Source organism: Lingula anatina, chromosome 6 (assembly GCF_051362555.1).
Source record: "Lingula anatina isolate TDL-2025a chromosome 6, LinAna3.0, whole genome shotgun sequence".
NCBI lineage: Eukaryota > Metazoa > Brachiopoda > Lingulata > Lingulida > Lingulidae > Lingula > Lingula anatina.
In genome coordinates, this window is record NC_141772.1 from 17456293 (window position 1) to 17474022 (window position 17730).

The 17730-nt window shown below is 34.3% G+C and overlaps 1 protein-coding gene across 5 annotated transcripts in view; it reads left to right on the forward strand.

The window, feature by feature from the left end:
- LOC106178004 (ultra-long-chain fatty acid omega-hydroxylase) overlaps positions 1-17730 on the forward strand; it is a 50501-nt gene that overhangs the window by 18838 nt on the left and 13933 nt on the right. For all 5 annotated transcript variants that reach the window (XM_087014749.1, XM_087014746.1, XM_087014747.1 and 2 more), the window contains 7 exons: positions 955-1084; positions 1354-1422; positions 3551-3617; positions 8422-8545; positions 10952-11150; positions 13355-13437; positions 13646-13711. In XM_087014749.1, the coding sequence (XP_086870875.1) occupies positions 955-1084; positions 1354-1422; positions 3551-3617; positions 8422-8545; positions 10952-11150; positions 13355-13437; positions 13646-13711 (738 nt within the window). The remainder of the gene's footprint in view (positions 1-954; positions 1085-1353; positions 1423-3550; positions 3618-8421; positions 8546-10951; positions 11151-13354; positions 13438-13645; positions 13712-17730) is intronic.

Genomic DNA, 17730 nt, shown 5'->3' on the forward strand with positions numbered 1-17730 from the left:
TTCTTGGGATTGAAATGTAGCTTTAGTTGGAATAAACACCCAAATTAGATTATTGTTCCCAAAGTTATACAGTTTATTATTATAATTATTTTATTTTTTTGTGAAGTGTTCATCTTTCACATGTTAGCATTTTGAATGTGCGACTTTAAAACCCCATGGGACTAAATCCCACTGCTATACACATTTTCTGAATGCTCATATAACCTATGGAAAATTGAAGATAATCTATAGAAAATTATTAAAAACTGATTCCTAGGAGTGACATGCAGCCTAGATTAAAAACCCAACTCGGTTGGATTATTTTTCTTGAAAATATGTATGTTTTGTGAAATTTTCATTTTTGTCATTCTGGCTTTTTCAGTGTATGGATTTTAACTCTCATGGGCCTGAAGCCATATGCTGATTACTTAATATTCTTAATATCCATATTACCTGCTTTGCATAATTAAAATTTTATGTTGGTTTTGCTGTTACGCATTATGTAATAATGCATCAAATTTACAAAATGATTTATTTATTGTATTGTTATGGTGATAACTTGATCTCTTCAATGGGGGGAAATTGTGAATTTTACAGATACATGTGCTGTATTTTTAAATTAAGATTGAGAACATTCCTGATGAATGGCAGCAACAAAATAAAACAGCAGGCTTCTCTATAGCTTTTTTCCAACTCGGCAAAAGCACATAAAATATGCTATATAGAAATAATATTTTTATGATTATTAATTAGGTATCTGATTGTTTGATAATTTTTGCCCATTGAAAAGATTACTGTAACATTATTTTCTGCTTTCCGTCAGTACATTTCAATTGACATTTGCTGCCTTGTTTATTTTTATGAAAAGGAAGAAATTTTAGGGAAGGGATTTTCAGCATTCTCTCTCCCCATTCTTATTTAATATGGAAAAACATACACCAGGTTTTATTTATATTTTTTATTTATTACTTTTAGTACAAATCCTCTGTTTATCCTGTATCCCAAGCTATACATGCTTACATCTAGAGGAAGGCGGTTTCAAGAGAGCTGTGACATAGTTCATAGGGAGGCAAACCATGTCATTGCAAAAAGAAAAAAAGAATTAGTAAGATCATAATAGGCATAATTCTAAATAAACATTGACTAAATTAAGGTCAGTACAAGGATAATCCTTCTTTTATTGATTGAAAAATAAAAAGAAAGGAAAAAAACAGTGATAGAGAATTTAAGTAGTAATCAGTTACTGAAGCATCTCAACACTTGCACCCATTTAATGTACTTGTATGTTTTGATTTATTAGTACAAAATTCCACAGTGTTTATTTTTGTGTCAACAAGTGATTTAAGACTATCACCAGGTGCTACTTTATTTTAGGAAGCCAGTGGTGGCCTTTTCCTTAATAAAAAACGCTTGGATTTCTTGGATATTTTATTGACTGCCAAGGTTTGTCTTTCAAATTCAGATCATCAAATTTTATTTGTTGTAGCTTGTAATGCAAATTAAGCAGTTTTCAGTGTTTTATGCCAGTTTATGCCACATGTATCAATTTTGAGAATACTTATGTTAGGATAATTGATTGGCTTTATGTTTGTAAAATTAAGTGTTTTTAAGTCATTGAATATTAATGTCATCATAGTTTTTAGTTTTTATTCTAATTTTCTTTTTTATGTACAGACACAATCTTTCTGTACATATAGGCATCACCTTTGTCTATCGTCACTGTGCACCTTCAGAGATTAGCAGAAAACCATTTGACCTTCTGTCTTCAAACCTGCAGATCTCATGAATATTAATAAAATACTGGTCAAGACAGAAAACCAGCCTGATGGAATTATTTTTCGTGAAGTTTTACTTTATTTTATTATACTCATGCAATACAGATGACACATTATGTAGAAAACCATTTGATCCGCGTTTTTCAAATGTTCAGGTATGTCAAGCACTGCTTCCCTGAGAGGCTTTCATAAGTTTTAATTTCTTTATCTAAGTGCTGGTCACCTTCAGGAGGGATCCCACACAAATGGTAGAAGTGGTTAAACCATGCTTCTGGACTACCAAGTTTTGCTGCTCTTTATCTTGGTTCAGCATAAGTGGCTCTGATGTCTGGCTAAAGCTTTTTTGGGGGTAATTAACTATTGTTTAGCAGCTTCAGTGTTTAGCAGCTTCAGTAGGCATGCCAGACATCTAAGCCACTTTAGCAGTTTAACGAAAATCCCCTCGAAGATGGGTTGATCCTGGTAGACCGATCTAAGTATAGGAATAGGGTATTTATTGCCCCACTCAGAAATCACACTTTCAGACAATGTTCTTATATGTTTGCACTGACCAAACTGTGTCATTGTCAGGGAAATGGAATCTTTCTATAGGTCTCTTCTAGAGTGGTATGCATTGTTGCTTGCCAAATCCCTAAAGGACCCATTAGGCTAGTAAATATTAATTTATCTAAAGCATTATTTCTTTCCATGTGAAAATGATGCATTTTTCACTTCCTAAAACAGTCTTAATTCAGCAAGCATTATGCCATTTAAATCCTTGCTAACATTTTATCAGTTTTTAAAGCTAGATTACAGTAAAACCATAACAGAAAGATTCATAGTTACCACTAAAGTTGAATGGAAAGCCATGTCAAAAAATTCACATCTGACCTTAAACTTATGCTTCAAGGTCAGATTGAAAACTTTGTAACTGTTGTTTTATGATAATATGTATTATTTTCAAAGTCAAAATCTGAAATCTATTAAAATGTTCAGAAGATTACAAAGTTGAATGAAATGAAACATATGCAGCTTGTAAGCGTTGTAATTATAGTTTCAAGTGAGCTCTCTTCATTAAAGCTGGCCTTACTATCTGGACTAGAGTACATGTCATGTTTGTACAGAATTTTCATCACATATTTTTCAATATATTTTTGGAATTTTCCGTTTATTATATCTTGCTAGGTTTTATAACTTACATAATTTTTAATTAAAATTAATATGTGCACATGTACATGTATGTGTTTGGTCTTTGTGTGAATTTTTCAATTTTCATGCATTGATATTATCAACTTGAAGGTGTAACATTCAACTCCTAGGCCTAAAGCCCTCTGCCAGTGACAGTCTCAGAAAGTCCACACAAACAGTTTTACAAATTTATTAAAATTTAGTAGTAATTATGTGTTTTTAACATTGCCTCAAAATTGACAAAAGCCTTTTTTTTTCAGAAAGTCTGCATTAACAGTTTTGCATATTAATTGTAAATTGGTAGTAATTGTGTGCTTTTAATATTGCATCAAAATAGACAAAAACTTGTGCATTCCTGCACTCCTACTGTAAACAGCATGGGAGAGAAAACTGTGTTACTTACATGTACCTATTCTCACAATATTTAGTAGGACTAAAATATAGTTTTAGGTGGAAAACTAAACCTGATTAGATTCTTCTTCTTGAAATTATGCAGTTTTTGAAATTTTCTTTTTATTCTTGAGGGTGTTTTAAATGTGTGACTGTTAACATTTTCTTATTGTGTCTGCTAACTGTATATTTAACATTTTTGTGCCTTGTTTTATATATTTTTTATTTTACATATTTAGGATTCTGATGGTAATGGATTATCAGATGAAGACATCCGAGCTGAAGTGGATACATTCCTATTTGAAGGTAGTCCCTTAATTTAATTAACCATCTAAATGTTGCTCTCCATGGGATTTTCCTGCCAAAATGAATTTTTCTGGGGTAAAGAACACTTTTTTCCTACTCAATTAAATAATTTCTTGACCCATTCCTGCACTTAGGTTTGATGTCTTATTCCATCTTTAATTTAATATAATACTTACATATGAGTTTTTAATGACTGTACCGTCAAACAGAAGGATGGTCTTGATTGGATCTGACCTTGTTTTCAATAAAGTGGCACTGTATTTTGCATCAAGGTCCTGTGTCATGCAAATATTGGGAGATACATGAGAAGTCTCTTATTGAAAATTATTACCACCCTTACAAATAGGGCAAGCAGCTAGATTGCAGTTGAAACCAAACAGTGTTTGAAACAAAAGGTAGTTGGCTCAGTAGTATGAACACATTGTCAATGTAGATGGCCAATAGAGGGTACCGGAGGAGACAGGATTGTGCCGGAAGTTTGACATCATTTGACGTCAAGTTGTGAAAGATGTGAACCTGAGTGGTCATTTTTAGTTGGAGGTGAATAGTAGTGAAGACATTGGCTCAGAGAAAAAAGCAGTTTTTCCAATGACAAATAATAGCTAGGTACATGATTTGAATACGTGTTAGGAAACTTGAAGGTGCAAGATCTTGCTTAATTTGTAGTCAATTTTTTTTTAAATATATGCTGCATGGATCGACAGCGTGACAAAAAGCTTCAAGGGAAAATAATTTCCGCGATGCTGTAAATCCTTGTCATGTGGAATTTTTTGGACACAATCCTGTCTCCTCCAGTTCCCTTTATTGTACAGGAAAAACCATGTCACATATCCTTGGATTTTACTTAAGATAAGTTAAAATCTGTTAAATGCAATGTTTTGCCAAATACCGTGTCTGAAACATCTACCAGTACTAGGTACATATTATGTCAGAAAATGTAATGAGTAATTAAGAAATGGAATACCTGTAGTTCTCAGTAAATGCTGAATTACCATCTGTGCCAGTAAATGAAAGTTTTGGGAAGGCTCATGACAGTGCTGCTCCACACACTTACTGGTTAATTGCTGGCCGCCGAAATCTATAAAAGGTCATTTCGGTCGATGCCGGGTGGCCTGTCAGACCCTCAGCCCACCAAAAACTTCGATGCCCTTGTCGACCCCGTTTCCACTACAAAAAACCTGGTATGTGCTGCTTTGGACAGAATGTCACTGAAATTTTCCGGGCGATAATTGCTGGTCGCCGAAAGGCTTACGTATAATTGTAAAAAGGTGATATCTCCATGCCCAATATCAATGGCATACCAATCCAAAAAGACAGCCACCATCTTCTTTATGACTTTAATTGTCGTGTAATTTGACAGTAATCCTAGAGATGAATTTGACGGCAAAGCCGCCGAATTTCTACATGGTGATATCACGCAGAATGCGCAGAAAGCTTATTTTCCGGCAAATTCAATAACGACATTTGCGACAACCGACTTCGTTGGGGGTGGGTTTTTTATGTACAGATACAGATGTGTCTGTACATATTGCCATCACCTGCGTCTGTCGTCGCCGATCATGTCGCCGTCGCCGTCGCCGTGCACTTTCAGCGTTAACACCATAAGTAGAAGACAGTTTTACTTTTTGGCTTTATATTTACAGAGCTGACTAATTTTCATAAAAGGCAGGTCAAGTTCGAAAATCAGCATGATCGGGCCATTATTGTAGAATTTATGCGGTTTTTTCACTTTTTAGCATATATGCAACACTGTTAACACATTTCAAGGAAAACCGATAGGCCTGTTGTCATGAAACTCACAGGAGTAATCAGTCTTACTAAAACGCAGGTCAAGTTCGAAAATTGGCATGATCGGGCCACTATTTTAGTAGTTATTCTGTTTTTTCACTTTTCAGCATATATGCAACACTGTTAACACATTTCAAGGAAAACGGATAGACCTGTTGTCATGAAACTCACAGGAGTAATCAATCTTACTAAAACGCAGGTCAAGTTCGAAAATCGGCATGATCGGGCCACTATTTTACTAGTTATGCTGTTTTTTACACTTTTCAGCATATATGCAACACTGTAAACACAATATAAGAAAAACAGATGGGCCAATTGTCATGAAAGTCACAGGAGTGGTCAATTTGACTAAAATGCAGGTTGAGTTCGTAAATCGGCATAATCGTGCCATTATTTTAGAAGGTATGCTGTTTTTTCACATTTCCTCAGATTCAATTTTTAGGCATATTAACAGTCTCATTATTAAACTAATGAGATACGTGAAAGTGTTTGTTTGACATTTCCTGCATCTTTACAACATTGTTAGTTGATTTTGTAAAAATGATGGTAAACATGTTAGCGTGTATTGTGTAATAAAGTTTCAAATATGGAAATAAACTCATATCATTGCAGTTTGTCAGATTCAATCATTCACTATGTTCAGAATCTCAGAATGGAAGAAATTGGACATTTAACACTGCTCTATTGATATTTTTCTCATCTCATCAATTTTCTTAGTTGATCATATAAAAATGGCAGTAAACTGTTAATTTTGTTTTATGTTAAAAATTGTTATAAATGGGGAAAAAAAACATTTCAGAACAGTGCTGTCTTGTTTACATTTTGGCATTTTCAAGTTGTGACTTTGAAGTTCCATGGGCCTGAAGTCCTTTGCTAGTCACATTTTCTGAATATCCATGATACCAATATTTTATTATTAAAAATTGATGGTCATTATGCTGTTAAACATTATGTAATATTGTATCAAAATTTGAAAAAAACCTATTTTGGGCACTGCTCCCATGATTACCTTTTAAGAAAAACCATGTCACTTACTGCTCTCAAACTTACAGGAGAGAAACATGGGACTAAAATACAGCTTCAGTAGGCAATGCAATCTGCCAGTTAAACAGTTTTTTTGTGAAAATTTAATTTTTCACATATTGGCATTTTCAAGGTGTGACTTTGAAGTTCCACAGGCTTGAAGACCCAGGCTAGTCACATTTTCTGAAAATCCATGATACATATATTTTGTTATTAAAAATTGATTGTCATTATGGTCATTATGCTGCTAACCATTATGTAATATTGCATCAGAATAGAAGAAAACACAATTTTGGGTGCTGCTGCCATGATGACCATTATAGGAAAACCATGTTACTTATGATTGCCAAACTTTCAAAAAAGAAATACAGGACTAAAATGCAGCCTGAGTTGGAAAAGCAGTCTAATTGACTTCTTTTTCTGGAAGTTTTACATTTTCAAAGTGTGAACTTGAACTCCCATGGGCCTGAAGCCTTATGCTTGTTTCACATTTTACTTACATTGGTATTACCTGTTGAGCATAATTAAAATTTGATGTTGAATTTGCAGTTTAACATAATGTACTTTTGCATCAGAATTGTTATTTCCTGCTTTTTGTCTGTACATTTGACAGCTTTGCTGCCTTGCTCCAGAGAACGGATGAAAATTGGTGGGCGCGCAAGATGTCATCCATAAAAATAAAAAAGGTGTGGCCTTACTGAAAAGTTTCATAGGACTGAAGTGCAGCTTGTGTTGGAAAAATAGTGTGATTGTTTTCTGTTTTGGAAGCAATTCAGTTCTATAGAGTGCTATATGGTGCTACTGTATATTGATGGTGGTCAGTATGTAATTGTCCTTTGGTTAATCACTTGCTAAATTCAGGGCTATTAAGTCACTTGCCTTATTAACTTTCAAGTGCCCATTAAATGAGATTACTTAAAGCACTTTGAGATTTCCTCATAAAGTCCCATAGGTTTAGCTCTCTTAACTGTGTCACATAATTAGGAATCAGTGATAATTATGCAGGTAAATGTTGTTTAATTTTGCAAATAGGTTTACAAAGAAAAAATTTTGTGTAACGCCAACATTAATGCTAGAGATGAATATCAGTGCCTTATTATTCTCAAACCCAATGGGGTTATTCATATCATGTTAATACAGCTAGATTAAAAGTTTGAATAGCAGCTTTATTGGAATTTTTGTTATGTTTTATTTAATTTTTTTAATTATTTTTCAAACACTAGCATCTTCAAGATGTGACTTTTAACTCCCATCCACCAGAAGCTCTGTGCATTTTTTGCATTTCCCCATGAGCAATTGTATTGGTTTTTATGTCTTTAAACATTATGTAATATCTTTTTTTTTCACTGTCATCTTTTTCACATATTGGGATTTTCATTATGTGAATTTGAACCCTCATGGTCCTGAAACTCTAATCTTATTGCAGGGATGGATTGATACTGTCTTCTGGGTCTTCCAGAAGATGGGTATCTATTTTTTTCTGTTGAAAAACCATCAAAAATGGAGGATGGACCAACAAATATAACTTGGAATACTGTCAGAAATACTGATAGGATACGCTCCTATTATTGACCATGCTACCTGTTGTGCATGATTAAAATTCAGTGTTGATTTAGTGTGCTTTTATAAGCATTATTTATTCTTGCATCAAAATTGACAAAATTACCTATTTTCTGCATCTTTATTTTCTGTTTTTTGTCTGTACATTTGACAGCTTTGCTGCCTTGTTTTACTAGCCTTTTTATTGTTTTTTCATGTATTATAAAGTTTACAGAACAAATTTGAATTTTAGACTCAAATATTATTATTATTATCATAAATAGTAATTCACTCCATTGGAAATAGTTCTTCATCACTACATATTGTATACAGTGTAGAAAAATCAGGTGTAAGTGTAGTAAACAGCAATATCCATTTTAAATTATGAATTTTTCTATTACTGTACAGCTATTAGTAACAATTTAAATTGATGTTTTTTAAAATTAAAATTTAGGTCATGACACAACAGCCAGTGGATTATCCTGGACAATTTACCTCTTGGCCAATCATCCAGAGCACCAACAGAAATGCCAGGAAGAAATTGATGAAGTCATGCAAGGCAGGGATGAAATCCAGTGGTGTGTTTGTTAGTTTTTGATTAGTAATTCTAGTAAACTCATTCAAAGTAACTTTTGATTTCACAGGGAGAGAAATCAAATTTCTCAACACTTGTCCATTTTTTAAAATTAGAATGTATCTGTCTAATGTTTATTAAATAAGCCATTGATGAAGCTGTTAGGCTAAAGTGTCCTATTTTCAGTCAGGGTGAGAATTACCTTTAAAGGGATAATAACTCTTCGCATGAGGTCTATATTTCACAATAAAAACATTGTGAATAACTCACAGAAATATAATATATTCTGTTTTACGACAAAAACAGCAGTTATAGCTATTATTCTGATATCTGACCTTGTCTTCAGACCATGTGACCTCCATTGATGACTTTACGCTGTTATAATCTCTTAAGAGATTTTAACAAAAAACCAAACTTTTTAGAAAAAAAACAGGGACTAACTTTGAATGTAAAAATGGATTCATTAACCATTGGTAAGTATAGGAAAATTGTTGTTTACTCCAGGAAAATTCATTTTTTGGCCAAAACGAAGAGTTATTATCCCTTTATTATCCCTTTGCATGTTTATTCAATTTTTATATACAGACATAATGGATAATATTTTATATATTTTCTGATCGCCATGTTGCCATTGCTGTTACCTTCACTATCTGAAACATCAGTCTCAACTACTGCCATTTTACTATTACATCTGAATGCAGCTGTAGTTCTGAGCAAACTTAACACCAAATAATGACAGCTGACACATTCAAATGGCACAAGTGCAAAAAGTTTTCACATAACAGGCCGAGATAGTAACACCTTACATAATTATCTTTAAAATACATAGATATTCCATTAATTACGATTGTTGGGAAAGTAAACATGGTAGAATTAGGTCAGTATCTCATGTGACCTATTTTTATTATGTTTGAGTTGGAAAGTTGGCAGTAAAGTCAACTTAATTCACAAATGTATAATTAATTAAATATATTCTTGTGAGGTGTGGAAAATATATAGTATGTATAAGCCTGATAGTGGGGTGGCTTAGGGTTAAAAAAAATGGCCGAATCGTGACACGGTGGATAAAAGCACCAAATTTGGCATGTGGTTACTTTTTGACATTCTAAATCAAATAAGAGCTGTAGCCCTCCAAAAAGTTTTATCATTTGGTCCAAAAACCCAAAATGGCCACCTGTTTATAGAATTCTATAGAAATATATAATACCTATATTGATTTTTATCACATTAAGTATTTTCTCAGTGTTTTCCACATCCTTGTTACCCATTTTATGCATATATGTCAGGTAGCAAACGTGTTTCCTTGGACTTTTTCAAAAAAACAAGAAGGCCACCGTATGCTATAGGTAAAAATGTGAAAATTTCGTCAGTCTTGAAAATTTGTCAGAAGACTATTTTCCGCCAACGTAAATTTTTTAACCTTTAAAATTTCATTGAACTTGAAAGTGGACCTCTCTATAATTTTGAAAAGTTCGTCACCTTGATGGCTGTGCTAAATGAGGTAGACACAATGAAAAAATTAAGATATTATCTTGAAGGGAAATGTACCAGTCACTTCTATTCACTATGTCCTCAGTCTACAACTGGGAATGGCCCCTTGGGCAACAACTGAGGACATCAAGATTCTGCCTCCATTAACTTCAACAGAAAATAGTCAAAAATAAAGCACACAACTTTTATATGAAAAATTTTTATAATGATGACCATATTGGAAAAAAACTGCCATAAAACATATTCCAAGACTTTCATTTTTCTTGATTTTTGAAATTAGATATACAGCCTCTAGGGATGACAACTGTTCATATGATATTCATATTTCACAATAAATACATTATAAACAACTCACAGAAATATTACAAATCCATTTTACCACCAAAATGGCAGTTGACACAATTGTTCTGGAATTTGTGCTTGCCAATACATCACGTGACCTCAATAGCTGATGGCTACACTCAGTAATAATCTCTTAAGAGAATATTGCAAAAAATCAAACTTTTTAGATAAAAAAGACAGGGACTAACTTTGGATGTTGGAATAGATTCATTATCCATTGGTAAGTATGGGAAAATTGTCCTTTATCACAGAAAAGTCCATTTTTTGGCCAAAATGAACAGTTATCCCCAGTGTTTGCCTCTTAGGAAAATTAGTTGCTGGACCGAAAGTCCAGCCATCTTGAAAAGTAGCTGGACTAAATGTCTGCTGGGTGGGATAACTTCTCAGCCCGTTCTGAAAGTTGTCAGCCCCGGGCAGACGGTCCAGCCTTAATTTTTAACACTGGTTATCCCTTTAAAAACAAACAATTTTTTGCAATTAGTCTTGAGTAAGGCCATATTTTTCAACTCCATATTTACCTTAAATTTTAAAAGTAGAGTGTATATAAGAAAATTTCCAGTTACTGACTTTTTTCCAGGGAAGACCTGCCAAAGTTGAAGTACTTGGGTCTTTGTCTGAAAGAGGCAATGCGCCATTATCCTCCAGTTGCCGGGATTTCTAGGAAACTAGAAAAAGATATTGAAATAATGGGGAAGAAGGTAACTGCAGGGACCAATGTCCAACTGCCTATTTGGATTTTGCACCACAGCAGCCATGTCTGGGGAGATGATGTCATGGTAAGATGTTGAATTACCTTTTATGTTGAGTAATTTGTATACCAGTAGAATTATTTCTATTAAGGGTAAAGAGACATAGATTTGGATTTCTGTTATTATGTAATAGCAGCGTAGGCACTAGCGGTATACACATGGTTTTAGTCCTGACCCATCTTGTCTGCCGAATCCATCTGCTGCCCAGTTACTGTTACTCCTAGACTACAAGAGCCTGTGTACCCATCTCTTGGATTTAGGTCACATATAATCTCGACTCCATCCACGTAAATTTTGGGCTTTGTCGGTGCTGGGGTCTAGGTGTGGCGCTCGTTGCAATGCACCCTTGTCTAAAATATCTCCCAAAACAAAGGAATTTGTCATTAAATTTTGAAACGTCAGGAAAATATAACATAAGGCTTAGTGAGGGACAGACAACTTCCTGTCAAAAATGACAGAATTTCATGAAATGCGAACATCCAGAATTTCTGAGCACAACCCATATCATGAATTTCAATCAGAATTATCTTTCCTATATTTCAATCTATTTCTTCTGTACGAAATTCATGATACATTACTGAAACTCAACCCTAGGTTCTAGATTTAAGTATTGCCACCTCGATCTTGATTTCAGATATAAACCACATCAACAATACTGACTCTAGCAACTACCGGCATACTGGGGGCATGTTTGGCAAAATTTTGTCTGGGGTAGTTTCATATTTGGAAGTTAGATGTCTCGTAAGTCACAGCTCTGTCCTGCCTACAGCTGCCTTTCCCAACATTTTAGTCCCTTATATCTCCAAAACTGGCAGTGATAGGCCATAATTACTATTGAACTTGAATAGGAAGTCATACACTGACAATCAAACTGTGATCTAACTTTGCAAGGTTTCTGTCCCTTATATCTCCAAAACTGGCAGAGATACGCACACAGGTACCATTGAACTTGGATAGGTAGATATATACTGGTAATCTAACTTTGACCTTGAAATTAAACTTTGTCCTACTTTTCACCATGAACTGAATTTTGCAACTTTTCTTTCCCTTATATCTCCAAAACTGGCAGGGATATTCCCATAGTTACAGTACCATTGAACTTGAACAAAAAGTCATATACTGGCAATCTTATTGTGAGCTTAAAATTGACCTTTGTCCCACTATTTGCTATTAACTGCACTTCACGAATTTGGATTTAAACTTTAACTTTTCTCCATGATTTTGTTTTAAATGGAAATTTTCAACAAAAATATTGAGAACTCTTGTTTACTGCATTTTGTAGAGCTTGTCAAGCACAACACTGGAGGTGGTGGCCCTTTTTTTGTTTTCCATACTAATGCACTTACTCCAGATTTTGGCACAATACCCAGAGGTGGTATCAAATCTCTGATCCTCTAGTGCAACTAATACAACTTTAAACACTTGTTGCTTAGGTAATATATGCTGTCTAACAACTGTTGCTGAGGCTTATTTCATTTTTTAATGGCTTGAAATAGTCTACTGATAGTTCTGAAGTTCTGAAGCATTATTACCAGCATTGTTAAATCATTTAAACTGGACAAGAAAGCGCAGGTCTTATTACATGTAGCTTGTTACTAAGGTAATTCACTTCCCGGCTTAGCAATGGTTGTACCAAGTTTCATGCTTTTTCCATCCTCTGAGCAATTTTTATACCAATCACATGCACTAATGTGTACTAGTACATTTAAAATTGACACTCCTTTTTGTCTGCAGGGCAGAAACCATGAAATAATTTCCCATTGATGACCATACTAAGAAATGCCTGCAAAACTGCATGAACAAAATTACTGGGTCAAACATTTCCCATCCCCATGGACAGCAGACACACTGATATAACTCCCAATGGCACAAAAATATACTGTCATCAGACATTATTTCTTACCGGCATTACTTGAACATGTGCACCCCTCTGTTTGTAAACAAACCACTGCACCACTCAGAGCCAGTAGCCCCCTCCACCACAGGTCTCACGACTGCACAGCACCTGTGCCTGGTCCTGAAAAAAATTGCCAGAAGTTTACACCCTAGCCTGCTAGTTGATACCAAAATTATTCCCAGCAACACACAAGAAATGCCAGGAAAAAAGCACTAATTTTCTCTCACTGAACGACAAATAACAGTCAGTGATTGGTTTATTTAGTGGCTTAAATTCGGCCTGCATGGTGACAGGTTATATAGATGCTGACATATGGGTTATTAACATGTTTCAGGAATTTAAACCAGAAAGATTCCTTCCAGAAAATTTCAAGAATGTCAACCCATTTGGATACATTCCTTTTTCCGCTGGACCGAGGTAAGCCTTTTATAAAAAATATATGTAAACAATTTAGTGTTTATTGCACTGTTGTCTTTCAACTAAACAGTTTAAATTGTATGACAGCATTTCCACTTAGAGGAGAGAAGACTTAATAAGGCCTATTAAGCCTTTTCCATGTTCTCAACCATGCCAGAAAAATACCATTAGTACATCAACAGATTATAAAAAACTTATTTCATTGTAGAAATTGCATTGGCCAGAATTTTGCAAACAATGAAGAAAAGGTTGTGATGGCCAGGATTCTGCATAAGTAAGTTTGTTCAGTATTGGCATTTTTATGTTATTGCATAAAGGTCTCTTGGTAATATTTGAAAAACTTTTATAGTTTGCTAACAGTATTTTGTATTTAATTATGGGTATCATCAATGACCTAATTCTGCCATTGCATTTGTTGTTTATCAGTGTTAGAAGTGACCGCAGACTTTTGAAAGCATGTGTAAAGTAATGGTTTCACTATCCCATCTAAAAGTTGGAAGAAAATTACAAAAAATAAATGAAATTGATTCTTTCTTCTTATAAATGATTATGAGTCATTTTCGACAAATTTAGGACAAAACTATAACACAATGTTTTCAAGATTGCAACAATAGTACATTAGGGTACATACATGTATTTTAACAGTTCTGTATAGTGGTAAACAGTAAACTGACCCGCTGAAGTTGGTAGCGAGATTATAAAGTGGTGATTTTTGAAGGGTTAGTCTGGTGATTTCCGTCATGAACAATCTCCTAGACTAGCACAGTGTAGTAGACCGATATATTAAAACCAAGAATTGATTAGTGGACCTTTAACCTACATTTCACCATGAACTGCACTTAGCAAATTTAGAGATACCCCATATAACCATAGTTACTATTGAACTTGAATAAGAAATCATTTATTGATTATCTTACTGTGACCTTGAATTCGACCTTTGACCTTCTTTGTCCATCCTTCAATTTCCAAGCTCTTATACTTTTGAACTTGGATGGGAAGTCTTACATTAAATTTTGCAATCTTACTGCAACCTTGGATTTGGCCTTTTACTTTTCCCCACTATTTTGTTATAAATTGCAATTTTCTGCAAAAAAATCTATTAGGAATTTTCAGTAAATTATATGTTGCTAGGATTTAAGGCTGATTATCACTTATCTGTGAAAAAAATTATATGTCTATTGAATTTGTAAGTTACATGCAACCTTTCGAGAATACGGCCCCTGCACATTAGTGCATTTGTCTGTAGTAAATTTTTGTCTGGGGATAGCCAACACAATTTTACATATTTTTTTCATTTTAAAATTTTTTGTAGGCAGATCTGATAGGGCCAGAATGGACTGATTTGATTTTTAGAGCAGCAGGAGGTTGAAGCTGTCCATTGGGGTTGTTGTTTCTTAATTTTTTGTTTCTTAATGCTTTTTACAATGTCATTTCTGCTATCTCCTCCTATACTGCAAGGAAATTTAGGCATTAAATAGAATTATATTCAGGGATGTGCATGGGCACTTATTATTTACTGTGCATCTTGTGGTTGGTCTGTCTCTGGGGGTGGTTGACTTTTGATTCTTTTCATGTTGTAATTTCTGTTTACCCCCCCTGGACCATTATAATGAGGAAGTTCAGTCTTTGAGACAGAGTGACCTATTGTCATAGATGTACATGGGCCCCTTGGGGTTGTGCTGTCCCGAGGGGAAGGGATGATTCTAATTATATTTTGCCTTGTCTGTGCACAGCATTACACAAAAAGGATGGATTGTGATGAAGTTTTCGGTATAAGACATAAATGGGCAAAAAAAGGATTAGATATCAATGATGATTGATTAATTAATGGTTAATTATTTGTCTTGCTTATTAATTTTGTTGGATATAGCCTATAAATATAAAACTTTAAATTATAATGCAGATGTATTTTCATTCAAACAGGGCATATCACATATCAAATGACTCTTATTTGTGCACTCCATATTTTTAAATATATATCTGCGTTTTAAAAACCAATTTTACAAGGTTCTTTGCTTTCTAAGCAATTTCATTTTTCTTTTCACATATTGTAATAACCTGCCTGTGGTTATATTTGGGTTCTTTGATTCACTTTGCACCAGTAAGACAACTGAGACAAGCAGGTGTAGTTTCTGCTACTTGTTATAATTGGCTGACTGTGTTAACGCAGGTCTCTGCTCTCTCTCTCCATCTCTCTCTCTCACTGTATATGTCTATATCTATATGCCTATGCCTCTCTATGTGTCTCCTCCCCCTCTGTGGCTTGGTCACAAACTGCTTTTTTATGTACAGACACAGATGTGTCTGTACATATAGCCGTCACCTGCGTCTGTCGTCGCCGTTGCTGTTGCCGTTGGCGTGCACTTTTACCGTAAACACGATAAGTGGAAAACGTTTTTACATTTTGACTTGAAACTTACAGAACTGATGAATATTCATAATATTCAGGTCAAGTTCGAAAATCAGCATGATCGGGCCATTTTTAGGGAAGTTATGCTGTTTTTTCACTTTTTTCAGCATATGTGCAACACCGTAAACACGATAAGTGGAAAACCGTTTTACCTTTTGGTTTGAAACTTACAGAACTGATGAATTTGTATAATACACAGGTCAAGTTCGAAAATCAGCATGATCGGGTCATTTTTAGGGAAGTTATGCTGTTTTTTCACTTTTTTCAGCATATATGCAACACCGTAAACACGATAAGTGGAAAACCGTTTTACCTTTTGGTTTGAAACTTACAGAACTGATGAATTTGTATAATACACAGGTCAAGTTCGAAAATCAGCATGATCGGGTCATTTTTAGGGAAGTTATGCTGTTTTTTCACTTTTTTCAGCATATATGCAACACCGTAAACACGATAAGTGGAAAACCGTTTTACCTTTTGGTTTGAAACTTACAGAACTGATGAATTTGTATAATACACAGGTCAAGTTCGAAAATCAGCATGATCGGGTCATTTTTAGGGAAGTTTTGCTTTTTTTTCACTTTTTTCAGCATATATGCAACACCGTAAACACGATAAGTGGAAAACCGTTTTACCTTTTGGTTTGAAACTTACAGAACTGATGAATTTGTATAAAACGCAGGTCAAGTTCGAAAATCAGCATGATTGGGTCATTTTTAGGGAAGTTATGCTTTTTTTTCACATTTTCTCTGATTCAATTCTTAGGCATGTTAATAGTCTCATTATTGAACTAATAAGATATGTAAAAGTGTTTTTTTTTTTTTTTGACATTTCCTGCATCTTTACAACATTGTTAGTTGATTATGTAAAAATGATGGTAAACTTGTTATCGTGTATTGTGTAATGAAGTGTCAAAAATGGAAATAAACACATATCATTGCAGTTTGTCAGATTCAATCATCCACTATGTTCAGAATCTCAGAATGGAGGAAATTGGACATTTAATACTATTCTATTGATATTTTTCCCATCTCATCAATTTTCTTAGTTGGTCATATAAAAATGGCAGTAAACTGTTAATTTTGTTTTATGTTAAAAAAGTGTTAAAATGGAAATAAACCCATTTCAGAAAAGTGCTGTCTTGTTTACATTTTGGCATTTTCAAGGTGTGACTTTGAAGTTCCATGGGCCTGAAGACCTTTGCTAGTCACATTTTCTGAATATCCATGTTACTAATATTCTATTATTAAAAATTGATGGTCATTATGCTGTTAAACATTATGTAATGTTACATTAAAATTTGAAGAAACCCCTATTTTGGGCACTGCTCCCATGATGAGCACTTAAGGAATATCATGTCACTTACTGTTCTCAAACTTACAGGAAAGAAACATGGGACTAAAATACAGCTTCAGTAGGAAATGTAGTCTGTTTGGTAAATTTTTCTGGCAGTTAAACAGTTTTTTGTGAAAATTTCATTTTTCACATATTGGCATTTTCAAGGTGTGACTTAGAACCTCCACGGGCTTGAAGACCCATGCTACTAGTAGTCACATTTTCTGAAAATCCATGATACGTGCATATTATTATTAAAAATTGATGGTCATTATGCTGTTAAGTATTATGTAATGTTGCATCTAAATAGAAGAAAACACAATTTTTGGTGCTGCTGCCATGATAACCATTATGGGAAAACCGTGTTACTTATGACTGTCAAACTTTCAAAAAAGAAACACAGGACTAAAATGCAGCCTGAGTTGGAAAAGCAGTCTAATTGGCTTCTTTTTCTGGAAGTTATACATTTTAGTGAAAAATTCATTATTATCGTGTTGGCATATTCATTGTGGGACTCGGAGCTCCCATGGACATGAAGCCGAATAGTA